Genomic DNA, 26,616 nt, shown 5'->3' on the forward strand with positions numbered 1-26,616 from the left:
CAGCACTGCCCCGGAAGCTTCAGTCTGTGAGTCACTGAGTCTGCTCAGGCCCGAGTCTTCAGGACTCCGTGTCGGAGATGCAGGGAGCCTTACGCCCTAGGGTTTTGCGTCAGAGTCTGACACGGCTGGGCTTCGCCAAAGGGTCCCAACACTTGCCCCAACAAGGCCCCATCAGGCTGGGTGAGGAGGTACCCCCAACTCCACGAAGGTGCCTGCGTTCTACCAGAAGAGACCACACTACACAGCGTTTTTCATTTTTTTAGAAAACTGCTTTAATCAAAAATCTGGTTGGGTAATTTGGTAAGCACTGCAAGCTTTCAAAGACTTTCCAGAAAGGCAACAGGGAGCTGAGTGGAAAGGAAGCAGCAGCCACTGCAAATTCTTTGGTTATCAGGAGAGTGCTGGGGATCTTGAAGGCCTGCGCCAGCCAAGGCCCCACCCCCAGCCCCTTCCCACAAGTCTGAGGGGGATGTGCCCAAAATAAACTCCTGGCATCCCCCAGAGCACAAAATGTCCCCAAGTCAGAGCTCCTTTCAGGTCTGCGTTCTTTCTGTTACAGCCAATGTGTATAATTTGAATCACAACCTTGAAGTCAAACACGAAGTTCTTTGTAATCAGTTCCAGGCCACTAACTCCCCCACACCCCACAAGAAGAGGACAGGCAGGGCCTGTTTCAAAAACAGCCATTTCCTGTTGGCCAGCTCCTGAGTGACGACACTTCTGAGCCTCATTCCGCCCCACCAAGGGCTTTGGCCTGAAAGAGCGCCCACCTTTGCTCCAGACTGGCACAGCTGTGGGTGGCATTTATGGGAACCAGCAGACTACTATTTCTTGGGGTGCGGAGGGCCTAGCTAAGATGTTCCCCTGCCCGTGTTCCAGATTACATGGTGGGTTCCCTTTTCCTTCCATCTGAACTACTGAGTCTAGCCAACTGAGACTAACCTCTAGACTTCCTTTAGGGGACCACGGATGAGTTCAGGAGGATAATATTGTAAGGCAACCTGACTTTATCAAGTCACCACAATAATGCAGTCACTCCGACTCAACGGCCCGTCAAGTCTCTTCTGGCTCCATGTGATTCGGGGTCCTGTGCCTTATGGGTTTTAACTGTCAATGGCCTCAGTTGCTAGGAGCGCCCAATGCGACAAGCTCCATTTTCCCTGGGCAAGGCTGCAGGAGCCAGCACCACCCTGCAGCCATCTCAGAAGGGGTGACACGGGTCTCTGTGAGCACACACAGCTGCCTACACTAACGCTTTCAATAAATAGCCTGACTGCGAACAAATATCAGAACATTATCTCAGTAGAATAAATTAAAATATTGCATTTCTATCGGCCTGTTTTGCTTCTTTTTTTTTTAAATTACTTGGAATGTTTTTTGTGGTTTTTTTTTTAAATAAAGAGATCTCCATTAAGAGGTGGCTGCCGCAAACTGTTTGGCCTTCACTTCCCGCTCCTCAGGCTTCAACAGCTTCTTTGCAGCAATGATGGTGTTCTTCATCAGCATGGCAACCGTCATGGGACCCACGCCCCCAGAGACCTGAGTGATGTAGCTGGCTTTCTTCTTGACTTCTGCAGGGCACAAAGAAAGCCAGGCTACTTCAGGATCGGGTCAAGAAAGCCCAGTAGACCCCACCATCGACCCGACACGCTCATTTTCATGGTTTTTTTTTTAGGAAATAGCATCTCTTTGATTCTCACAACTATCCTGGGAGTTAAGTATTATTATCATTCCCATTTCACACTTGAGAAAACTAAGGCAAACAGGTTAAGTGACTTGCTCAGGGTCACCCAGCTAGCAAGTGTCTGAGGCTGGATTTGAACTCAGGTTTTCCTGAGTCCAGGCCCAGCGCTCTGTTCGTTAAGCCACCAGCTGCTTCTCATTTTCAATTTCAAACATAAAATAAGTCTCATCCCCACTGTTCAGGAGCCTGAAGACTCAATTCCCACAAATGTGGATTAAGCACTCTATGTGTGCACAAAGCCCTCTGCTGCACATGGAGACACAAAAGATAAAAATGCCTTACATTTTCTTGGGAGAATAAAACATGCCCATGGCAAGACCTGTGCCAAGTAATCTGAGGAAGAGGAGGGTCCTCCTAGCCTAGTGGGGAGCAGGGGCCTGGGACCATCAGAGAAGGGTGCGTAAGGGAGGTAGGATCTGGGCATGAGGAAGATCTGGATGGCACCGGTTGAAAAAAGAAAAATCCATCAGTGCGACAGACTAGAAAAGCCAGAAACAAGAGCCCCTGAAAACCAGAGCTGCCCAAGAACACCCTTTGTGCAACTTGCCAGGAACAGCAGGGGGCAGCAGTGAGCCTGAGACCAATGTGCTGCTCAATACACTCAGAATGGACCTAAGGCTTGAATATAGAAGCTCCCACTGTGCACTAACTGGAAGAAGATGGAATGAAGTCCCTTCCACAATCAAGGTGAGCAGGACACTGCTTAACCAAGCCAGGGGGTCTCCCAGAGGAGATGATAAAAAACGATTCTGAGCTCAGGAAACTGAGCGGCTTTTCCATAAATAAGAAATCCATGAAGACAGAATCAAAGGCTGAACTCTTGAGTGCAAAGAATGTCTGCATCCAATCTCACCAAGAAGAATCTGAGTCTTTCCTTTTTGGATTGGACCCACTTCTGCAGCCCATTGAGGGGCCTCCCGTGTCCCACCAGGCAGAGCTGCCCACACCTTCTCTGGGGCTTCTGGTCTTCAGAGTCACCTAGGGCCCCGAGAGGTGAAGGGACTGGCTTGGGGCCACCCAGCCACTGCCAGGGAGGCCTTCCTCATTCTGGGGGCAGCTCTCATCTTGCCCTCTCTGTTGTCCCCCGTCGTGTACATGTGAAGGTCACTTTCTAAACCCTATTAAATTCTGTCTGTTCAATTCCGCCCAGAGCTCAAACCCACCCCGATCCTTTATACATCCTTAATGGTCCCTCCCAGCTTTGTGTCCTCTGCCCATAAGTATGCCTGCCATCTCTGCCCTCAGATAAGACACAGATTCTGTTACACAGCAGAGCTGCCCTCAAATAAGGCATAGATTCTGTTACACAGCAGAGATGCCTACCAAGCTGCCAGGGCACCCGTGGGTGCAACCACTCCATCCACTCTAAAGGCATTTAACAATACAATCCTCCAGCCTGTGTCTCTTCATCTTTTCCAGGAGAATGAGCATGTGTGCTGCAAAATCTGAGCAGACCAGCTATAGAATGCTCCTGTGCTACCCATTAAGTGAGCCTGGGAAGCAGGCCATGACTCAGTCTGACCAGCTCTGAGAGCCTGGGCTCCTTTCCTAGATGGTCACCAATCACCCCTGAAAAACAGCCTGTAGCATCTGCATGGCCGATGGCCAAGTGCATGCAAGGATCCCTCTGGAAACCCAAGAGAAGAAATCCTGGGTCAAGAGAGCAAGGCCTTGGGGAGGCCAGACAGGAGCCGAGGAGTCACACAAGGACACGGGCAGAATGAGAAGGTGGGGACGAGCCGTACCCATCAGTCAAGCAGCATTTGTTATGGCCTACTGTGTGCCAGGCACTGTGCTAAGCAAAATGCAAACGACTGCTGGCCCTCCAGCAGCTGCCGGTGTAATGGAGGAGACAAGATGTAAACAAGTGTGTACAAACACGCCATGGAAAGGAGAAATAGGAAATGGTTAAGAGAGAAGTCACCAGACATAAGGGGTTGGAACATCTCACAGTAGAAGACGTTCCAACTGTGTTTTAGTGGGGGCTTCAAGAGAACCAGGGAGGAGAGGAGGAAGAGTGATCTGGGATGGAGCACCCCCAGAGAGAATGCCAGAGTCTAGAGACATGTGCTCTGTTTGTGGCTGAACACAAAGGCCGGGCTCACTGGACTCAAGGAAGGTGTAGGAAGCCTGACAAAGGGGGAGGGGCTGCGTCAGGATGGGCTCTGAAGGCCAAGCAGAGCATTTTGTATGTGTTCCTGGAGGCAATAGGGAGCCACTGGAGTTGACTGAGTAGGGGAGGGACACAATCGGCCCTGGGCTTTAAGAAAATCACTTTGGTGGTGGAATGGCGAGGATGGACTGGAATGGGAAGAGGCTGGAGGCAGGCAGAGTCCCAGCAGATATTGTACTTGTCCCGATGGGAGTTGATGGGGATCTGCACCAGGGTGGGACAGGGTCAGAGGAGAGAAGGGGCATATTTGAGAGATGCTTGGGAGATGAAATCGACAGGCCTGGGGCACCCTGTCGGACATGGGGCGTGAGAGACCGTGAGGAGTCCAGGATGACTTATAGGTTGGGAGCCTGAGGGATGAGAGGATGGCGTTTCCCTCCACAGTAGTAGGGAAAGGTAGGAGGAGGGGAGGATTTGGGTAAAAGGTCATGAGTTCAGTTTTGGACATATTGAATTCAAGATGTCTACTGGACATCCAGTTCAAGACGTCTGAAACGCAGACGGACATGAAAGATGGGAGGTCAGCGGAGAAGTTAGGGCAGACAGGGAGATTTGAGAATCTGCAGCACAGAGATGGTCATTAAATCCATGGGAGCTGAGGAGGTCACCAAGGGAAGTAGCACTGAGGGAGAAGAAACCAGGACCCAGGCCAGAGCCCCGAGGGACACCTGTGGTTACTGAGGGCATAATCTGGAGGAAGACCCTGCAAAGGAGACTGAAGAGGAGTGGTCAGAGAGGGTAGGGGAGAACCAGGAGAGAGAGGTGTCCTGAAAGCTTAGAAGACAGGCACAAGGAGGAGAGTGACCGACAGTGTCAAAGGCTACAGAGAGGTCAAGGAGAATGAGGATTGAGAAAAGGCCTCTGGGTCTGGCAACTAGGAGATCATCGGTAACTGAAGTGGAACAATAAGTTAAGGCTGAAGGGCAGATTAAAGGGGTTAAGAAGAGTGAAAGGAGAGAAAGCAGAGGCACCTAAGGGAAGTGGCCTAAGCATTGGGGAAACCACAGCTCCCATCACGTAAAAAACTCTCTGTCTCTGAAGGTACAGGCACCGCTCTGTCACTTACCTTCAAAATCCACATCTCCCACTAATTTGGGCTTGGCAGTGATGGGATCGTGGATTCGATTTATCCCCACATCGATGACAGCAGCACCTTCCTTGATCATGTCTGCTGTGATTAGATTAGGGATGCCTAGAACAGAAGAAGGCAAAATGACATCTCTCCAGACCTGTCCATAGCATCAGGTTCTGTACTTAAGATTCCTGGACAAAGTGGGGAGGTGTCAAGCAGAGTGAAAGAAACAACATTGCCAAGACGTTTTACTGAACCCAATACCACCTGGACCACCTCTGGCCTCTGATTCAGGGACCTTTCACCCCAAGAGCTTGACTCTGCCTCATTCTAGGGAGCATAAAGACAACCTTTTCAGAGGATCTGAGCCCCTCAGGACCTCAGCATCTTCCTCTCTTCCCCATGGAGACAGGCGAGAGCCAAAGCCTTCAGAAGACTCGGCCTCTAGCTCAGGCCTCCCCTGTCCAGCTCCCTCCCCTTCTAGCCCTCTCTGCCACATCCTGCCACGTCTTCCCCTCTCCTGTCCTGCCCTGCCCAGGCTGAAGCAACTTTCCAGCTCCTCAGCATCTCCCAGCCTACACAGTCCACCTTCCTAACTCCCTCATTTCTCTCTTCACTCCCCAAACTCCAGGACGATGGTACTGCCTAGGTGCTGGTCTAATTGCAACAAGTCAGAGTTAATACTCTAGCCAGTGCACACTTCAGTATTTTAAAGAAACCAAAAGATTTCCGACTCTACTAGATAGGACCAGAGAGATGCTGAACAGGGTTCCCGGCATACCAGGGGATGATAATCCCACCCCAAGTGTGCCCCCCACCACAAGACTGCCCCTGCAGCATGCGTCATATTACTCACAAGGTCACAGCATCTCCCTCACTAGATCAATACTTGACCTGGCAGTACGAACCATCCAGCCCCTGAAATCCCTCACATTTGGCCTAACCGACTTTCGTGAAGAGAGCTTCTGCTTGAGGAAAGGCTCTGCACAGACAGCGATGGCTCTTTTCAAACCTGTTTCTGGGCCTGACGTCACCCGATCCACAGCAGGCACAGAAGGGGCTTCTTTCTCACAGAATCTAAGTCCGGAAGGGACAGCACAGGCTCCTTGTCCAACCCGCTCCCTTTACACATGAGAGCCCCACGGACCGTACGAGCAGAGCCAGAATCCCGACTGTCCCGAAAACCCAGATGCTGTCTGCATCCCACAACTCACCGGCGGCAGATACCACAATATCCGCAAGAATCGTGTGCTTCTTCAGCTGCTCCTTGGGCGTGTAACGGTGAGATATCGTCACCGTGGCGTCCCCTGAGGAAGAACCCAAACATTGAGCTGGCTCTCTGGTGACCATTTGGGAGCTGTCTCTCATCTGGAATGGTCACATCCACCAGGCATCCTCCCCCCCTTTAAAAAGCAAATGATGGTACTGAGCTGCAGGTAAACTAATTTCTGGGCTGTTTCCACAGAAACTGGAAGGTTGAGATATCAGAACTGACATTCTCAGACCACTTCATGGCGTGTGCCTTTAAGGCTCAGAGAGGGTCTTTGCCCAAGGAACTTCAGAGGAAGCCTCAAATCCAGGCCACCGCCCCCTTCCCACCATACTAGGTACATTGCCTCAGGAGCACCAGTCAGGTCATTAATGGAACAAGGGACACTGTAATCCCAAGGAACACAAATGCAGTAACCCTACCAAGCAGTGAACACATCAGGAACGCCTCCCCTAACAGATCACAGGCCCGATGGGGCATCTTACAGATAAAAACAAAGTGCCCACCTCCAGGACGTTCATGCCTGCCATCTGTATGCAGCAACATTGCTATGGGCATGCCAACGTTCTTGGACCTGCCGGCCACAACCACATTCTTGCCCAGAGTGGGAATGCCTGTCCGCTTGATGATCTCCCACACCCCCCAGGGCGTCGCAGGGAGCATGGAGTACTGGTCCAGGCACATGCGCCCCACATTGATCACGTGAAATCCATCCACGTCTTTATCTGGAGCCACAGCATTGCACACCTTTCTCTCATCGATGTGCTCTGGGAAGGAAAAGGGAGGGTAAGGCACTCACGCAGACCCATTTTCAAAGAAGGCTACAGAACAAAGGCCTCCTCTGGATTATAAAAACTGACGATTAACATTATCCTGTGTCCTTGGCATGGCAGAAGTACATCAACTTCACGTGAGCAAGGACAGCTTTGCTATGTCTACTAACATCCCCTCCACGTAAGCTAGGTGAGTCGTTTCATAAAACAGCAACGACACCGTCCGGGACACGACGGCTCAAACTGACGATACAGTGTCTCGGTCACCAAAGTCCCAAAAGCCACGCACACGAGGAGTGCAGCCTGTTTGTCAAGAGCCCTGTGTCTGACCGCCTTCCTGACCAGGCCCTCCGGTGCCAGAGGCTGCGGTCACCAGAATCAAGGCTGCCTCCCATCAAACACCCCTTCCACGTTGTTGGTGGTCTTCTGTTAAATGTTAATCTCCTTCCTGTTCTGAGCCTGAACCACCAGGCCAGCCAGAGGGAGGCCGGTCAGGACTGAAACCTTGTAACTTCAAAGGAAGGACCTAAGCCAAACAGGGATTGGTGACCTCCCGATAAGTCACAATGAGTGACTACATCTAGAGGGACACTTATCACAACTACTTGGTGACTAAATCAAAAGGCGGGAGTCGCCTTGGCTTTTGGAGAAGACGATCTTCCCCCAGGGATGGTGCCATCACTACTGCTCACCTCCATGAGCAAGTCAAAAACCACGCTCACGAGCATGTGCGTTTATTTTACCACCGTGGAAAAATGTCTTTGTTTCACGATGACTACACAACATGAGTTAAAAATAATGCTGCAAAGAGGGTTTTCCTGATCAGCAAGAGGAATTCATTCTGTGGGTCAGAAGCATTCTCTGCAAATGCTTATCACATTAATAATGTTTGTAAATGAGTGATAATCTGGGCTAGGCTAACCCACAGAGAAAAACCAAGTTCCCTTTGACCTCTTTCTTGAGCTAGAACCTGGGCCAATCCCCACAGAGCCCCACCTCTGCTTCTGGTCTCCTAGCCCACCCAGTCACTTCTTCAACCTTCCTACAAACAAGATTCCCAGCTCCCCTCCCTGGAATTTCTCACCTGCCCCTCACTGTTCTCTCCCCAGGGGAGACAGCTGGGACGCTAGGGGGTGCCACAGTACACAGAGCACTAGGCCCAGAGTCAGGAAGACCTGAGTTCAAATCCAGCCTCAGATAGTTTACTAGCCGTGTGACTCTAAACAAGTCACTTAACTACTTAGCTTCAGCTTTCTCTTTTCTAAGATGGGGAGGATGATGATAACAATAACGATAATAATAATAACAGCACTTTTACCTCGAAGGGTTATTGTCAGGATAAAATGAGATAACATTCGTAAAGCACTTGGCAAACCTTAAAGTACCAGATAAATGCTAGTTGGTGTTATTCCACAAACATACCGAGTTTAACGCCATCAGTGCTTAGCCAATGGATTGAATTCCCAGCTTTGACCTTGAATACCTTCACTTACCCTCACTAAGCCTCAGCTACAAACCAGACAAATGCCCCTAGAGGACTTCTCTCACAGGACTGTGAGGATTAAGTAAGACAACAGGTTTAGACATTCTGCGAAGGCTGAAATGGGACAGCAGCCCCAGGTAGGAGGAGTGGAGCTCTGCCATTTGGGGGCTCCATATTCCTCCACCCAAAAGGCTGGGGTGAGTGGAGCACACAGCCACAGCCTGAGCATGAATGAGGATGTGTGGTCAAACACCACAACACACACTCAGGGGCAGTACAAAATCACCTTTTAGCCAGAGGGAAAAAAGACCAAACATCTTAAAAGCATAACATCAAAGAAACAACCTCTGTACAACCCTGAAAGTTAGAAAGCGTCCATATGAGCAGTTTGCTCCCTCTGCAATAACGCTGCAAGATCGAGTGTGATCTCGAGCAGAGCTTCTTAAAGCCCCAGCGCTCCCTCAGCCTCAAGGAAAGAAGCTCCTGGCTTTGGGCCTCCCTGATGTGGGGATGCTGATCCACACCAGCAGACCACGGCACAGAGCTCAGACACCCGGGCTAGGGGCACAATAGCACTGACCGATATCCAGGAGTCCGCTTGAAGCCGAATGCTACATTCTAACCGTCCACCAATGACGCACATGGCCAGGGACGCAATGAAGGGCTGGCTAGGGACTCCCTCAAGATCTGACTACAGAGCAGGGATTCTTTCTCTATTTTATTGATAGCCAATCATTATTATTGGGATCCAGGGTGTTGTCTCTTTTTGCTCCCTCATTCAAGGCCAGCCCTCGTAGGCCGGCCAGTATCTGAAGGACAGGGCTGCTGGTGAGGCTGGCCCAGGAGCAGCGGGGGCAGGGAAGTTTCCTCCGCGCCGTCTCAGGAACTCACACAGGTGAAGTCTTGTACATCTGCCCACTGTGCCTCAAAGCAAATCGAAAACTAAGTCTTTCTCTGGGAAGGAAGGGAAGAAATAAGCACCTTGTGCCAGGTGTGGTGTGCTAGGCACTTACAAATAGTATCTGATTTGATACTCACAATAACCCTAGGAAGCAGGTGCTATCATTATCCCCATTTTGCAGATGACAAAACTGAAGCAAAGAGAGACAAAGTGACTTGGCCAGGGCCTGAGGCCAGACCTGAAGGCGGGTCCTCCTGACTCCAGGCCTGGGGGCCCCGTGCTCTGTGGCACCCCGGGCTGCCTACAAAGCCTCTACAAGGCACCAAGGTCCACACTCACCAGGAAGAGGGAGCTGGACCAGGAGGCCGTCCACACTGTCATCATCGTTGAGCTTGCTGATCAAATCCAGCAGCTCTTCCTCTGAAATGGAGGCAGGCTTCAAAATTGTTTCGCTGCTGATTCCTGTTTGATTCAAACGAACAAACAAATGAATGTGAAGCCCAACGGCCTTGCTGCTCTCCTCCCAGACAGCGCTTGGGATGTGCCTGCATGAAGAACTCAAAGAACTGCCCGTAACAACAAGCCCTCCATGGTCAGGAAGGCCACGGCCCGGAAGGCCACGCAATCACTGCCATGTAACTGCTGATCCTTAGACATCCTCCCACATGCAATGTCCAACTAGCGTCCAGAGTGGGCAGGGAGCCCCAGTGACAGAAGACAGACCCTTGAATGAACACGGCAAGAAATCTCATCACCCGCAGCTTCAGGGGAGGTCAGTACTCAGAGATCTAATGGAAAACTCTCCCATGTTACAGGCAAGGAAACTGAGGCCCAGAGATTCAACGGCCTGATCCAAGGACTGGTCAGCAGAAAAGTCAGGACAAAAGGCTCCCTCTACATACTCCTCCTCCAAGGCTCCTTCTGGCTCCTTAATCTGTCTGATAATCTTTCGCCACAAATACCAAACACTGAGCTAACCCCACCACCACCACGTCTCATGACACGGCCAAGGTCACCCGTGTCTCTACGTAAACATCACACACACACACATGCATAATTCAAACACATAGGGGACTGCATTTCAGAAGATGTGAAACCTGTCCAGTATCTCTTCGCCGCCTCTGAGAGGGAAGGGAGAATGGTGCTAGATTTGCAGACACCCGGTTGCACCCCAAATCTGGCATTTGTTTACCAGCTGTGCAATGACAGCCTCAGCACAATCCCTTCATGTCTGTTTCCTAATTAGCTGTAATACCTACCTCTTCTGTGGAAGGCACTCTCACAACGTGATCAGGAAATGGGAGGCATCAGATCTCCATTCAAGGAACCAGGTACTTTCCAATAATTCCATCCCAATGACACCAAATCCCTGGTCTGAGTGAACCCCTGCCCTCCTAAATCCTGTCAGCCATCCTCTCACCCGTTCACTTCCTCTGCTCACTCACTCGCCCTTTTCATATACAAACAGTGGCCAAGTCTTATTTCTACTGCCATGACACCGTCCCACATGACACCTTCACACACCCACACCCAGAGCTACCACAGGAACTCATTATGTCACAGCAGGACAACTGTGGTAACCTCCTCATCGGTCGTCTCCCTCCACTCAGCTGCCAAAGGGATTTTCTTTCACTCCGGCACTCCCCAGCCTCCTCCTGCTCACACTCCAGGGGCTCCCTCTTACCTCCTTCAGGAATCAAAGAGACATTCCTTCCTCTCTTGGCCTTTAAAGCTCTTCACCAGGTGGTGCCCTCCTCCCTTTCCAACCTCACAGCACAGTGTCTGTGGCCAAGCCTCGGGCCTTCTGCCCTCCCTTGTCCACTCCATCTCCATTCCTCTACCCCCTAGATGACCCAGTCCCATCCTGTCCCCGCACCCCCTACACACACTTATTGCCTTCAAGACTCACCCTCAAGCCCTCCCTCCTGCAGGCCTTTCCTGGATCCCTTCCCCTCTACCTCATGCTTTCCCCACCATGGTCACCTCCTATGTTGCTTTGCAAGCCTACCACTATGGATCCATGTTGTCTCCCCTGGGGAGCTAAGCTCCCCAAAGGCAGACACTGCTTCACTTTAATCTTAGCAAACCCAGCACTTGGCCTGGTACATAGTAGGTACTTAATAAATACTTGTTCATTATAGATTCTTATAGACGTCACCTAATGCATACCCCCAGTGTGTAATCATCCCCAACCTTCCAATTTAGAGGAGGTCCTGGCAAAGCCAAGAACTGTGGACAGCAGAGCAGGAAGGCCCAGAGGAGGCCTCCCCCTGTCAGAAGTGTGGCTAACAAAGCATCACATGTCAGTCTTGAGAGGAGATTGTCAGAGACAGAACCTACCCACATCTGCCGCAGCCTTGGTCTTGTTCAAGACATAGGAGTGGCTGGCAGGGTTTTCTCCCACCAGGACGACGCTCAGGTGGGGCCTCTTGTTACCCAAGGCGACCCACTGCTCCACTTCCTGCCGGGCCTCCTGCCTGATCTGCTGGGCCAGCTTCTTTCCAGAAATCACAACGGCTTCATTTCTGCAGATGGAAAGAACATCTCAGCTTGTGGGGACAGCGCCCCTTTTCTCTCCACTCTGGCCATTTCATGTTTGCTGAAATCATCCGTTCAAAGACAAAAAGTCAAATATCTGGGAATTCTACTTTGCAGATCTCATCTCTTTGTCAAGAGTATCAAGTCAATGCAATAAGCACCCAAATTCATTTTATTAAGATCAAAGGAAGGATGGAGAGCCCAAACTGCAAATTCTACAGGAAAGGACCCGAGGCCAAGAAGCAAGGAAACATGTACGAGGTCACTTAGAAGCCGGGAAGTATGAGAGCGCCCGTCTTCCAAGTATCCAATACTCACTGCTCCCAGGAGAGCTAGGTGGTGCAGTGGATACAGCACTGGCCCTGGAGTCAGCAGGACCCGAGTTCAATCATCACACTTCCTAGCTATGTGACTTTGGGCAAGTCACTTAACTCCAAATGCCTCACAAAAAAAACCCAGGCATCTATTAAGCACCAAAGATGTACATGGCACTGAGCTAGACCCCAGAAATACAAAGTCACAAACAGTCCCCACTCTCACGGAGCTTCCTTTTTGACCTGGAAGATTTACACAGATAAATAATTATAAGGTATTTGGAGGACCGAGAAGATGTTAACAAGGAGGCTAACAGAAGAGGGGGCCCTGAATTCAGACTTGAAGGGTCCTAGCTAAGAAATGAGTCACAAAGACCTGAATTCAAATCCAGCCTCAGACACTAACGAGCTTGTGAGACCCTAGCAAAATAACTGAAGCCCTGTCTGCCTCAGTTTCCTCATCTATAAAATGGGGATAATACTTTCCTTCCAGGGTTGTTGAGAGGAGCAAATGAGATGCTAATTGTAACACCTCCGCAAACTTGGAAGCACTACAGAAATGCTGGCCGTGATGCTGATGAAGAAGACGGCGGTGGTAGGGATGGCGTGAGGACAGTGAAGGGCAGGCTTCTAGGGCGGAAGGGAACAGAAAACAGGTTCCTTTGTCTGGAAGGCAGTCCGGACCAGTCTGCCACATGTGTCTCTAGAAATGCTGAATCCCGTGATCTCATCCATCCCTTACAGCAGAGGTGGCAAAGACTGGGAGGGCCCACAAGACTGTAACAGCCTCGAATGGAACTGAGAAATAGTTCACAAAATCGATAAAAATACAATACAAGTGAGAATGATAGTTTTCTAAGTCAACATGCAGCCCTGCACACAGGCGTCCTACGGAGGGCAAATGGCCTACTTCTATTTGAATGTGGCACCAAATTTGGCACCGATTACACTTCCCGGGGCAGCTAGGTGGCGCAGTAGATAAAGTCCTGGCCCTGGAGTCAGGAGGACCTGAGTTCAAATATGGCCTCAGACACTTGACACTTACTAGCTGTGTGATCCTGGTCAAGTCACTTAACCCCATTGCCTAGCCAAAAAAAAAAAAACAACAAAACCCAAACCAAAAAAGAAAAACAAATAAATCAGATATAATTTGTCCAAAGATTACACTTCCCTTTGCAGTACTGATCTTGACTTGCACCCCTACACACAGCTATTTGTTTATATTTCTAACTTATAACCTGTGAGGCTTTCTGGGGCCAGCACCACAACTTACAATGCTTTCTCCCACTACCACCCTGGCCCCATAAAGTAAAAGACGTGTGGATCAACAAGGCCCAAAGTCTGGCAGGATAAGTTGTGCATGGACTGTGATCTGTACCATGGAACAGAGTACTCCTATGGAGGGAGATCAGAGAGTTGTTCCAATCATTCCTTGTCTATAATTCTCCAAGACCCACCCAGGTCTTCAATATCCTGTACTGCCATTTGCCAGATTTAGCTCTCCAAAGCTAAATATTAACTGAAATGGATGTGTAAGCATTTACAACCCATAATTAGGACTCCAATGACTGTTTTGAGCAGCTTCTGCCTCCTACCAGCTAACCCTGAACTTACGCTGCCAGACAGAATCCAGTCATTCTTCTCTCCAGCTTGCGACCGCCCCTCCACCAAGGCCTGACACCTCATCCCAACATGGAACTCGAGGGGTCGACCAAAATGGTCCCAAATGGCACAGACTAGATGGAAAAGGGCTTGACGATGGGGCAGGATTCTGCTCAAGATGGATGGAATTGGTGGGCCAGCCCCATCAGCTCATCACTGCGAGGTGGGGGAGGGCGGAGAGCAAGAGCTGCAGCCTCAGTTCACCGTCAGGGCCACCCACCAAAAATGCCACCAGCAGGGCTCCCTCAAGGTCTACGAAGTCATTCATCATCGGTACATTACCAGTGGCCCACCAGTCCCTGCAATGTCATCCCTTAACATCCTGGCTATGCTGCATGAACATTCCTGATCTATATTAATAAAGGGGTCATGACCCACAGCAGCAACCTATTCCAGGAATGAGAAAAGCAGCCTAGGGATAGGTACTAGAAAGGGAGCCGGGTCACAGCTGCCTTTTGGAGCGACTTGGTTTATTTATACTTCAACTTCAGACCCTCCATCTCAGGATGCTCAGCTTCCATTTCTAGTAAAAGGCACTTTCTTTGGCAAGCAGCATCTGTCATCACACGTGGACTAGGGAATGGAATTAGGCAGTCAGGAGCAGTAGGTTCTAAAAGATTTAAACCTGGCTTAGTTGCAGGAGGCATGGAGCTTATATGGGGCCGGGCTTCAGTGGAAATCTCCTCAGGACACCATTCAATATAAAAGGAAATAGAAATTCTAGAGTTTATCACGCATATATATGTACAGAAGAAATAAAGCAGTTAGAAAAGAAAACTTTATTTGGTGTTCAACATATAGTATCCTAAAGGTGTGGAATCACTTGTCAGAACTGTCCAATAAGTTGGTGAGCCTCTCTTTTCTGGTTCTTGTCAAACAACAGTTTTTGTCTCAGACAAATTTTTAAGAGAGATACCCACCTATCAAATGCAGCCTCCAGTTTGCTTCTTGCTCTACATTTGACTGAAAAGAGGACTGAGAATCCTAACTCACAGGTGTGATAAATAGAATTAATATTGTAAGCATGTTTGGTAGGAATGGCCACTTCTCCAAGGGTATACACCAAAAAGTTTATAACTTCACTGATAGGATCAATTTGGAGTTTCTGGTTATCGAAGACATCAATTGCTCATCTTCACTGGTGGTTTTTGTTGCTGATTTTTCTAGTTCAATATAAAAGGGTTTCATATCCAAAGCTCATTCTTTTTTTTTTTTTGGTGAGGCAATCTGGGTTAAGTGACTTGCCCAGGGGTCGATCACACAGCTAGTGAGTATCATGTGTCTGAGGTAGAATTTGAACTCAGGTCCTCCTGAATCCAGGGCCAGTGCTCTATTCACCGCGCCACCTAGCTGCCTTCATTCATTTGGTTTTGATCAGTAAGAATTATTCCTTCAGCTGTCTCTCACATTTTGTCAGAGGTAACACAACACTCTTAGCTATGAGGCCAAGAGCATTCACCTGATTTGTCTGAGTCTCTGGTAAGCTCTTTATTTTTTAAATTCAATTTTATTTTATTTCAGGTTCTAATTTTCTCCATCATTCCCGTTCCCCACCCTACCCTCCAAAAACATGTAGGGGAAAACCATTATAAATGTGTAGAATCATGAAAAACAAATTCCTCCATTAACCATATCCAAAAAAGAAGAAAATGCTTCAATGTGCTGTGTCCATCCGTCCATAAAGTTCTTTATCTGGAAATGGATAGCATTTTCTATCAAGAGCCTTTTGTTTTTGCCTGACCTACATTTTCTAATCTACCCCTTCTCCTCCTCCTCGTCCTCCTCCTCCTCCCCCCCAAGGAACCATCCCTTAGAACAACCTCAACCTTCAAGAAGTAAAAGGAGTAGGGGCAGCTAGGTGGCGCAGTGGAGAGAGCACGGGCCCTGGAGTCAGGAGGAGCTGAGTTCAAATCCAGTCTCAGACCAAACACTTGACACTTACTAGCTGTGTGACCCTGGGCAAGTTACTTAACCCCAATTGCCTAACCAAAAAAGTCATTTAAACTGTGATAAATTGTATGATCAGAATCCCTAAGTCTTTCACAGCTGATTATCATTACAACGTTGCTACTGTATACAATGTTCTCCTGGTTCTGCTCACTTCACTTTGCATCAGTTCCTGTAAGTCTTCCCAGGTTTTTCTGAAATCATCCCTCCCTTGTCATTTCTTACAGCACAATAGTGTTCCATCACAATCATATGCTACAACTTATTGAGCCATTCTCCAACTGATGGGCATTCCTTCACTTTGCAATTCTTTGCCACCACAAAAAGGGCAACTATCACTATTTTTTGTACAAATAGGTCCCACTCCCTTTTCTTGGATCTCTTTGGGATACAGACCTATTTCCAAACTGCTTTCCCAGAAGCTGCCCATTTTCCCACAGCCCCTCCAGCATTTGTCATTCTCTTTTTTGGCATTTTAGCCAATCTGATAGGTATGAGGGGGAACCTTAAGAGTTGTTTTAATTTGCATTTCTCCATTTATTAGTGATGTCTATAAATATTTTTTCATATGGCCACAGATAACTTAGATTTCTTCCTCTGAAAGCTGCCTCTTCATGATCAGTTGGGACATAATGACTCTCATTCTTGCAAATTAGAGTCAATTCACTATATATCTTAAAAATGAGACTTTTAGCTGAGAAATTTGCTGCAAAGATTTTTCTCCTAGTTTCCTGATTTTCTTCTCACCTTAGCTGCATTGGTTTTGTTTGTACAAAAACTTTCTATGTAATCAAAATTACCTATTTTATTTCCTATGGACCTCTATCTCTTGTTGGTCATGAAGTCCTCCCTATACCACAGATTGGACAAGTACAGTTTCTTCCATGGTCCATTAATTTGCTTATTATCTCCCCTGACGTCATTGAAATCATGTACCATTTTAAGTTTATCTACTTACCAGGGTTGTTCTGAAGGTCAAATGAAATATTTGTAAAGCTCTCAGCACAATTCTGGCAATAGTAGGTACCTAATGAATTTTATCTTTGTTACATGCCTTAATGAACGGCCCTTCCCCTTTCCCTCTTAGTTGTTTGCTGTTTCAGTTGTGACCTCATTTGGGGTTTTCTTGGCAAAGATACTGAAGTGATTTGCCATTTCCTTCTCCACGGCTCATTTTACAATGACTTGCCTAGGGTCACACAGCTATATTAAGTGTCTGAGGCTAGATTGATGAGTCTTCCAGACTCCTCGCCCAGCACTCTGCACCATCTGATAGCTGCCCATTTTTTCTTAAGCCATCTACAAAATAAGAGTACATCTCACTCACAGGTTTGTTGTGGGACTCAAATGAGATCAAGTTTTAAAGCCCTCTGCAAACTTAATTCATTAAGTGGGTAATTTGAAGAAATATTTCTAATTTGACCATATTGGTATTACTGGCTCTCTCAAGGAGGTTCTTAGCTGTTTTCTCCAACTTCCTTAATGAATTCTATTTGCTAAAAAGAAGTGACCACAACCAGGAAGATCAGACCAGTATGAGGACCAAAGATCACAGTGAACCAATTATTAAATCACTGAACCTTTAGGGAAGAGCCTCATAATATTGTATTCTTGACCCACAGCTCTGAAAGATGCTGAGATAACAATGTATTTATTGGTAAGCTATTAATGACTACCTAACTTCACCTTGCCCATTTGTCTGACAAGGAAGAGGTAATAAGGCCTTAAGTAAGAAGTCAGAATATCCATGGCCTTTAAGATCTTCTAATGCTTCATAAAATTTTGTTTGGAAAACTTTCCATTCAAGTCATGACTCAACAGTCAAGAGCTGAAAAGTCAGGAGCCATTCAATTAAGATCATTTTAAAGCAGCCACCAGCACTAACCCACCCCACCCCCCGGGGCTGTGCCATAACATCATTGTCTCCAAAAGCCCCCCTGCCCACCACCGCTGCCACCACCACTACCACCGCCAACTGGGCCACTTCACTACGGCCGTGCTCCACTGGAAAAGCTTTCCCAGAACTCCAGGAACAACTAGAGGAGAACCAGCTACAGGCCATTTCCCTATGATCAAAAGCAGCCAGCTGGTGGAGCAGATAAGGAAGAGGGCTAGAATGTTCCCTGGCAGGACAGAGAGTGAACGCCGCGGGTAGTAAGCTAGCAGCAATGAAACCCTCTTCCCCGAAGAGATACAGATCTGTGACTGCTAAGCTTCCCCTCCTATGCCAACAGGAAAGCAGGCCACTGTGGAAAGTCACCTAGATAGCAAGACCCCATTGAGTGTCCACAACATGCCAGGAACCACAGAATTCCGCCCCCAACCTGCTTCATGGAACACACCATGTAAGAGAAGCAAAGATGCTAGAGCTTGTTAGGGCATCCTCACAAACATGGCAGCTAACTTAGGCCAGCCTGGAATGAGCTGCATGAGCAGGACTACCACTGACCCTGGCTCAAACCAATGGGGCAGGGAAATCAGGGCGGTACTCAAAGTGGGTCTTTGGAAGGATTCCAGCTCTAAGATCTCATACCAACAACATTTTAGTAGCTAGCATTATATGGAACTTTAAGGTTTGAGCACTGAATCCTCCCACAACCCTGTGAGGTAGGTGCTATTATGATCATTTTTACAGCTGGGGAAACTGAGGCAAACAGGTTCAGTGACTTGTCCAGGGTCACACAGCTGGTTGTGAGGCTGGATTCTTGACCCTGTCAGGACTTTCTGATTATACTGCACTCAATTAGATCACATCTAAAGAACCGACGGTATTATCAGTAATATAGTATTCCCCCGTCCTGCCTCCACCATGCCATTCCATCTTGTCCCCTTTATACTGGCTGTAAAGCAGCAGCGCCTCCTCTCTCCAGACTGCTTTCACATTAAGTCATTCTCCAACACTTCATGCCAGCCATGTGCCTGTTTGCTGCTCCCAACTTGGCATTTTTGCTGCCTCCTCTCACAGTCTAGAGGTTCCCTTCCAAGATACTGCCTCCTCCAGGAAGCCTCTCCTGACTCCCCCGGGGTTGGTGCTCTCTCTCCTCCCACTTTGAAACCCCTCAGTCCAATTTTATTTTGCAAGTGTAACTCCCAGAATGTAAGCCACCTTGAGGGGCAGGGAGAGCAGCTTTCTGCCTCAGTCTGCCCAGAGCACTATATTAAATAGCACAGGACTTCATTCATCTAAGTATGGTGCTGAGTCAAGTTCAGCATCCAGAGGGATTTAATGCCCAGTAACCTGGTACGGAGAAAAGAATGCTAGACATCTGACACGCACCCATGACTTAGTTGGGTCCCAGACTTCCAACAAGTCCCACCTGCTGGCCCAAGTTCTATCCTCTGCCAAACTGAACAGAGCATATTAATACTCTAGTCTAATAGACAGCCATTGGGATACAGGAAGGCAGTTCCCTCTAAGCCTTCATGTTCTCCAAGGTAAACATGCCCAGGTCCCTTCCATATCTGCCCCCAGACACTGGTCAGGTTGTTCTGTTCCTTAAATATGGCCCCAGAACCAAACACAGTACTCAAGTACTGCAGACAGTGGCCATGGTCACGAGGTGGCAGCTGTCTGGGGAGGTAAAAGTCACACAACTTGGCAACTCAGAGGATGTGGAAGGAGAGATGGTAGCAGCAGCAGGACCCAGCGGCCAGGCATCCTGAGGGCTAAAGGCAGCAAGCAAACCAGAGCCACCACCCTTGACAAACCTCTGCTCAGATCCCAGCACAGGAAGAGAAAGCCCGCTTCCCCAGACTCCCCAGCTATCCCCTGCAGCCATCATGGAGAGCGTGTTAGTAACTCCCCTGTGGAAACAGGGGGGCCCAGTCACCACCAATGCCAGCTGCTGACCCCCTGACACCAGTGAGCAAGGGAGGCTAAAGGCCCTCACGGCATGCTCACTCCCCATCCGCAGAAGCATCCTGTGAAAAAGCAAGCCACCCAGCCCCCAAAACTAACGACCAACTGCCATCTCCAGGACAGGCCGGCCTAACTACCTGAAAGCAGATCCCTGAAGGCTCAAGACAGGAGGCTGCATGTTCCAGGTTAGTGTACATACACACACACACACACACACACACACACAAAATCTCTCTGCCATCACCTCCCCCTCAGACCCGGTATCCAAAAAGCCATAGGAATGGCTGAGCAACCTACCCCCTCCTCCAACCCAGCTCCAACACAGCAGTCAATCATCCATGGGAAGAATTCATGTGGAGACTGGACCTGGCACTGCTGGTGCAGGTGCTTCTTCCAAGAACAGGTAAGATTTTATCAGTACCAACGACTGATCTGCTTTGCACTCCACCTACCTCCTGAGGCCCCTGGGTACATTATTCTATGCGACTTGCAACTGAACTCTCCTAGTACGGGCTCTCTCCCCCACCGGCATTGTGGGCTAAGCCTAAATTTGGCCTGGTCCAGCAGGTTCAAGGTTTATTTAGCAGTTTGTTTGTTTGTAGGCTACAATGCTGTCAGGCATTTCTCATGAAGCAAAAAATCCAGTTAAAAGTCAAGTTCACAAGGATGAAATATGGCCACTTTGATAACTGCGGTTTAAAGCCCCCAGACACAGAATACAAATGTTGAACTGGCGAAGAATTAGAACCTGAGGGGTTCCTACCAAATGGGGACCAACTGATCACCAGGTTAAGGAATTACTACTGCACTGTAGGAAATGACGCAGGCGACGGGAGGTGGTTTCTGAGAAACCTAGGAAGACTTGCATGACCTGACGCAAAGTATAAGAACATTATACAGGAGACAGGGAGGAAAGGGCATTTTCACTGAGATTAAAAAAATTAAGTTTAATTTTTAAAAAAAATTTGTAAAAGGTCCTAACGTCTCTTTCCATACTCAGGAATGCAGGAAGCTCCCTGCAGGCAGTCTGAGTTCAGGACAAAATTTGCACAGATTTTCTCAGCACCCAGGCCTTGCAAGCCTTTTCTAATTCAACAGACTGTCAGAAGAGCCTTCAAAGCCAGCCCAACTGAAAGAGCAGCGACTGGCACCTTTTTTTAGTTCAGTATTGCCATGCTTAAAGGCATAAGTGTGTACTTTTCACATAGCAAACAAATCTATGTGATATTTCTCTTTTCAGAGGAATGGTAGGGGCAGCAGCTCAGTGGGTGGCAAAGTGAGAGCTTGGGACTCCAGCTGGAGTCAAGGAAGAGCTTTCAAAGCCTCCAAAACACTCAGTACTTTGAGTAGGCAAGAAACTTTGCCTGTCTGCCTCAGTTTCCTCATCTATAAAAGGGGGATAATATTAGTAGCATACCTCCCTTCTCTCCCAAGATTGCTTGTGAGGATCAAAGAGTTTTTATAAGTGCTTTGCAAATCTTTTATAAGGTATTATTATTGTTATTATCAAGGACACTGACATTTAAGAGAAGTAAAACTGGAGAGGAAAGATGAATTTAGTCAAAGGAGAAAAATTGTGCTTCTAGCTAACATCTAGGGGACCCTGTCTACATGGAAATGGAAGCTTCCTCTCTCTAGGCGGGCCCTCAGTTTTCTATCTTATACAATTAGTGACTGACCTATGCCAACCTCAGCTCCCCACTTCTTGTGCGTGAGGCAACTGGAAACACACATGCGGAGCTCAAGGAAGAAGCTGGAGATGCACTGAAAATAAAATACAAAGAGGAGGTGTCATTGAAACTCAGAATATCAGGGTCAGAGATCATCAAGGAAGAGTAAAAGTAAAGAACGCCCAAAAGACAAGGGCACAGGCAGATCAGAATGAAACAGTGAAGAAGCCCGCCAAGGATTTGAGAGAGAAAGGGAAGCTAGGAGACAAAATCTTCCAAGAGAGGCAAGGGGAAGAAAAAAAGCAACCCCATCAAGGCTAGGCATGAAATAGCACCACTGACCTTGGACACGGCACTCTCAGTAAATTAAAAAGGAGAGAAAACAGGGGTTTTATAGGAGTGAGGGGTGATGGGCAGGGATACTCTAAAGAGGTCAAAGATCAACAGAAAAGTCCTCCTAATAAATTGTCAAGACATTCATAGCAGGAGCAGCTAGGTGGTGCAGTGGATTCAGGAGGACCTGAGTTCAAATCCGGCCTCAGACACATAACACTTACTAGCTGTGTGACCCTGGGCAAGTCACTTAACCCCATTGCCTAGCCAAAAAAAAAAAAAAAAGACATTCACAGCAGCACATCTGGTTAGCAAAGAACTGGACACCAGGTAGATGATGTCCATCGTGGTGCTGGGATTGATGGCTAAACCAAGGGTGGGATCTCAATAGAACAACACTTCTGTATCATAAACATAAGGGGAGGGAAGATGGAACAAAAACAAATAGTTCATATACTTTGCTAAAACCTTATGGTTTGCAAAGCGTTTTTTCCTCACAACGAGCAAGATAAACTGGTAGTGTATGTAAGTACTCCCCTCCTTTCTCCACCCACCCAAAATTTACTGACAATTCAACATTTCTAGGGCACTTTAAAGTACTTTATAAATGAATCTCAGCAACCTTATGGTCAGTTACTAGGGCATATTATACAATCTTATTTTCTATATGCCAGAAAAAAGACCCAGGTTAAATGACTGCCCCATCTTAACAGGACAAATTCAAACTAAAGTCCTCTGATTTCAATAGCAATAACGCTCTCCTAATTTGCCCAGGTAACAGAGCTGTGTGAGTGTGAAAACCTTGGCCAAGATCCAGTTCTCAGGAAAGAATTTTTTCAGGAATTTGGTTTTTCTATATTTTTATTAATGACTGCGACTCATCCGAGGAACGGAAATGGAAAACCCAGGAAACATTCCCTTCTTTATGAAACATACAATGCTCTTGCCATTGTATGGCCAAACTCTGAGAGGGTCTAAATGTGTTCATTGGAAACTGAGCAAGACAGATCTTGAGGGACAGTGGAGCAAATACTACTGGATAATTCTCAGCTGTGTGGGCAAGAAGTCTTTCACTTCAGTGTAGTTTCCTTACCTGTAAAGTGGACATTATAATCCAGGCTAGACCTGGAAGACCAGAATTCAAATCCTTCTGATAACTAGATTAAATGACCAAACACAGAAATCATTTACTTAATAACCTCCCCCTCCACACACACACACACACACACACATACTCTCACTCTCTCTCTCTCTCTCTCTCTCTCTCTCTCTCTCTCTCTCTCTCTCTCTCTCTCTCCCCCACCCCTTCCCCCTGGGTTCTCTCTCTCTCTGCAATTCTCTAATACTGATCTCTGAAATTACAAGATTGGTGGACAGCTGCTGCTGTACTTAAGGACCTCACAAGGGTGTGAGGATCAAGCAAAATCCTCTAAGTAAAGAAATCATTTTATAAAACTGAACTGTTTAAATGCCAGCTGTAGTTACTATCATGATCAAATTTTTCTCTAAAATTACTAAATATATATGTGTGTGTGTGTGTGTGTGTGTGTGTGTGTGTGGTGTGTGTGTGTGTATGTATATATGTTCAGCTCTTCCCATGGCCCTGAATCTCCTCTCCACAGTTAACACTTCTCTTCCCCATCTAGTGGCAAAAAAGGGGAGGCTGTGCAGGACTTCAGACATTCATTCCAGCAGCAGCTTGCAAATGAATGCTGGGATTTCATCAGCCTGCAAGTAGCCTCTGTAGCCACTAGGTGAGCTAGCAAGGCCAAGAAAAAACTGGCAAAGGGGGAAAGCATGGGGGGCCAGCCTATAGGCCTTCTTCCTCTCTTCCTTTTCCCCAAGAAGCTTTATCAAATGAAGAGACTTGTTTTTCTGACTTAACACAAACTGGTTATTTAGAGGTGATCAAGATCCCTCCCCCCCAGTGCACTCCATCTTCCTTCCCACCTTCCCTTCCAAGGTCCATTATTCTCCATTATTCTTGTCTACACCTCACGTCATCCCTTAAAAGAATTCTCCACCCAGAGCTACGGGGAGCAGGAACAGCAGTAGCACTCCCACAAGTTCAAACCCCAAGGGATCCTGGGGGGCCCAAGCTATACATAGCATTAAGCAATCATTGACTGACTGCCTATAACATCACTCCTTCACCCAAAGCCAGACCTCCCCTTTTTTATTACTTGGCATATACAAACTTATTACTTAGCTAGTGGTTTTCCCCAGGATATCAGCATCAGCTCCCAGGAGCTGGGCAGGTAGTGGTTTTTGTCCATCCCTACCACAGCCAGGTACAGAGAATGGAATCACAGGACGTACTTAACAGTCAGTGATAGACACAAAAATGCTGAACTTTGAAGTCAGGACATCTGGGGTCTGGTGCCCCAGAGACGGCAACACTGAGATTTATCTGGGCCCTTCCCTCCTCATCTGTAAAAGCGGGATAAACAATGCCTGGATATAAGCACCAGGACTTTTCCCCAAATCACCCATTTTGAGAACCAGAGGGGGAATGCTCCTCCCTCAGCTCCCAAGAGCTTTCCCTCTTTTACAGATAACTGAACTAGGCCCAGGGGGATTATCCAAGCTGGTCACAACCAGGTAGGCGCAGTGATAATACCTGCTGATTTAGATTAAGACTGAAAAAGTGAACCACCAAGGTCACCTCAGTTACTTACTTGGTTGTTTAGTTGTTTCAGTCCCACCCGACTTCTTGGTGACCCCCATTTTGGGGTTTTCTTGGCAAAAATACCTGGAGCGGTTTGTGTCCAGGCCTTCTCCAGCTCATTTTTACAGATGAGGAAACTGAGTGCAAATATGGGTTAAAGGGACTTGCCCAGGGTCACACGGCTAGTAAATGGCTGAGACCAAATTTAAACTCAGGTCTTCCTGACTCCCGGTACACTCTTATCCACTGCATCTCCAGGTCAACAACTAAAATCTGAACCCAGGTCCTGACACCAAACCCTGGGCCACGCACCAACCACTCCTTCCACAGCACTCAAGCGCAAAGGAAATAGAATGTCAAGTGCTTTTTAAAGCACCATAAGTTAATTGTCCTCGTTACCCATAATTCTGATCTTTCTACTCCCTCGCTGTGACTTCAGCCAAGTCCCACCACTTCCCTTTTCTTCCCTTTGTAGAAGGAGAGTAGGACTAAACATTGGCCTACCTTCCTTTAAGTCCCGGCTAAAATGCCATCCCCTTCTACTGGAAATCGGGAGCCTTCTCTGTAATTCTTTCCGATCTGCCCTGTCTCTAGCTCGCTTCCTATCTACTTGCTTGTACACGTCGTCTCCCCATTAGAGAGCGAGCCCCTTGGAGGCCAGAAGCGTCTCTGCCACTGGTCTCCGGGGCCCACGTCGGCTCTAAATCTAAGATCCAGTCCGTAAGTCCACCCACCTTTATCAAACACAAAGTAACCAAAGCTGCCCGGCACAGGCTCGCTAACCGCTGGGATACAAAGAAAGCGAAGTTCCTGCCTGCTCTCACGCCAGCTCAGGACCGGCGAGGAGGACAATTAGATAAATTAGGGGTGGGGGACCCAAGTTCTAGGGTCCCGGCTCTGCGGCCGCCCCTGGTCCGAGCTCCCCAGCGACCTCAGAGAAGTCCCTGTCCCCGCCTTTATTTAACCTCAGTTTCCTCCGCTGTAGAGATGACGAGGGTGGGGGTGACTAAACTAAACCCTCGGCCCGAGGTCCCTCCCTCTCCCAGTGCCCGGCTTCTGGGCTGCGCTTCCTCCCACCTCCATCCATGCTACCTCGCCTCCTCTTCCTCCCCCCACCCGAGCACCCAAAAGGGTCAGAATTGGCGCCACCGGGGAAGTCTCCGCCCCGCCCAAGCCCCGGATCTCCCGCCAAGACCACGCCAGCCCCCAAAGCCCGAGCCTGCGCGACTGCCCTCCCCCCTACCGCCCTGGCCATCTGAGGCCTCAGGGATGCCCCCCCCACCACCATCCCAGGGCTCGCCCCCAGGCCGGCCAGCGCCACCGGGGGAGAGGGGGCATCCTGGGATGGGCGTGGACGACGGAGCCGCCCCCCCCCTACCGGCGAGGCCGGCGCGGGATGGGGGGAGGGGCTCCGAGCAGGTGCAGCTGCCCTCCCCCTCACCGGTGTCTGGGCTCCGGCCACTGACCAGCCTCGGCCCCGCCCCCCAAGGAGCCCGTCATGGACCATCACCCCGGCCCGGAGGTGCGGGCCCCGCCGGCCAGGCTCCCTCCAGCAACTCATCCCCGGTCCCTCAGGCTAGTGGGTCACTGCCCCCGGGCCCCCCCCTCCTCCCCTCCTCCCCCTCTCCTCCCTCTCCAGCCCGAACACGGACCACCCTCCATCACCGCCTCCCCGCTCACCTGGCCGCCGTGACGTGCAGCGAGCGCCAGGCGCTCAGCGCCGGCCACAGGAGTCGCGCCGCCCGCGGGGCCGCGAGGACTGCTGGGGCCGCCATGCCGCCACCGGCGACGCCGACACAGCCACCGACCGAGGAGCAGGCGCCCGGAGCGCGGCACTCACGGCCACCTCGCCCGGCCCGAGAAGGGGCGCGCGGAGTCGCCGGCCGCCCTTTAAAGCCGCCGGCCGCGCGGAGGGGCGGGGCGCCCGGCTCCCGGCCCGCGCATTGGCCCCGGTGCGTGACGTCACGGCCCCGGCGGGGCCGCCGCCTCAATGAAAAAGCTGTGCGTCAGGGCCGGGCGGGCCCCGCCATTGGGGGACGCCCGGGCGGGGGCGTGGCCTGGCGCTCCTTACATGGCCGGCGCCCGTTCATTGGCCAGAGGGGAGAAGGCAAGAGAGGGCTGAGGTTGCGTAAGCCTGACAGCTGTCAGTAGGAGGCTAGGTGGAGGGAGGGCGGCGTGCAGAGCTGGAGCACCTAGGCTCGCGGACCGC

General features: G+C 49.2%; 1 protein-coding gene across 1 annotated transcript; it reads right to left on the minus strand.

The window, feature by feature from the left end:
• Positions 1-247: 247 nt before the first annotated feature.
• MTHFD2 (methylenetetrahydrofolate dehydrogenase (NADP+ dependent) 2, methenyltetrahydrofolate cyclohydrolase) lies at positions 248-26,302 on the minus strand. The gene is made up of 7 exons (XM_021007748.2): positions 26,088-26,302; positions 11,757-11,941; positions 9,756-9,878; positions 6,766-7,026; positions 6,204-6,296; positions 4,984-5,109; positions 248-1,571 (listed from the first exon to the last, which is right to left on the minus strand). The coding sequence occupies exons 1-7, from the start codon at positions 26,180-26,182 to the stop codon at positions 1,411-1,413; spliced, it is 1,044 nt and encodes a 347-aa protein (XP_020863407.1). The 5' UTR covers positions 26,183-26,302; the 3' UTR covers positions 248-1,410.
• Positions 26,303-26,616: the final 314 nt, after the last annotated feature.

This window comes from Phascolarctos cinereus, unplaced genomic scaffold (genome assembly GCF_003287225.1).
Source record: "Phascolarctos cinereus isolate Bilbo 61053 unplaced genomic scaffold, phaCin_HiC Scaffold_2;HRSCAF=192, whole genome shotgun sequence".
NCBI classification, from domain to species: domain Eukaryota; kingdom Metazoa; phylum Chordata; class Mammalia; order Diprotodontia; family Phascolarctidae; genus Phascolarctos; species Phascolarctos cinereus.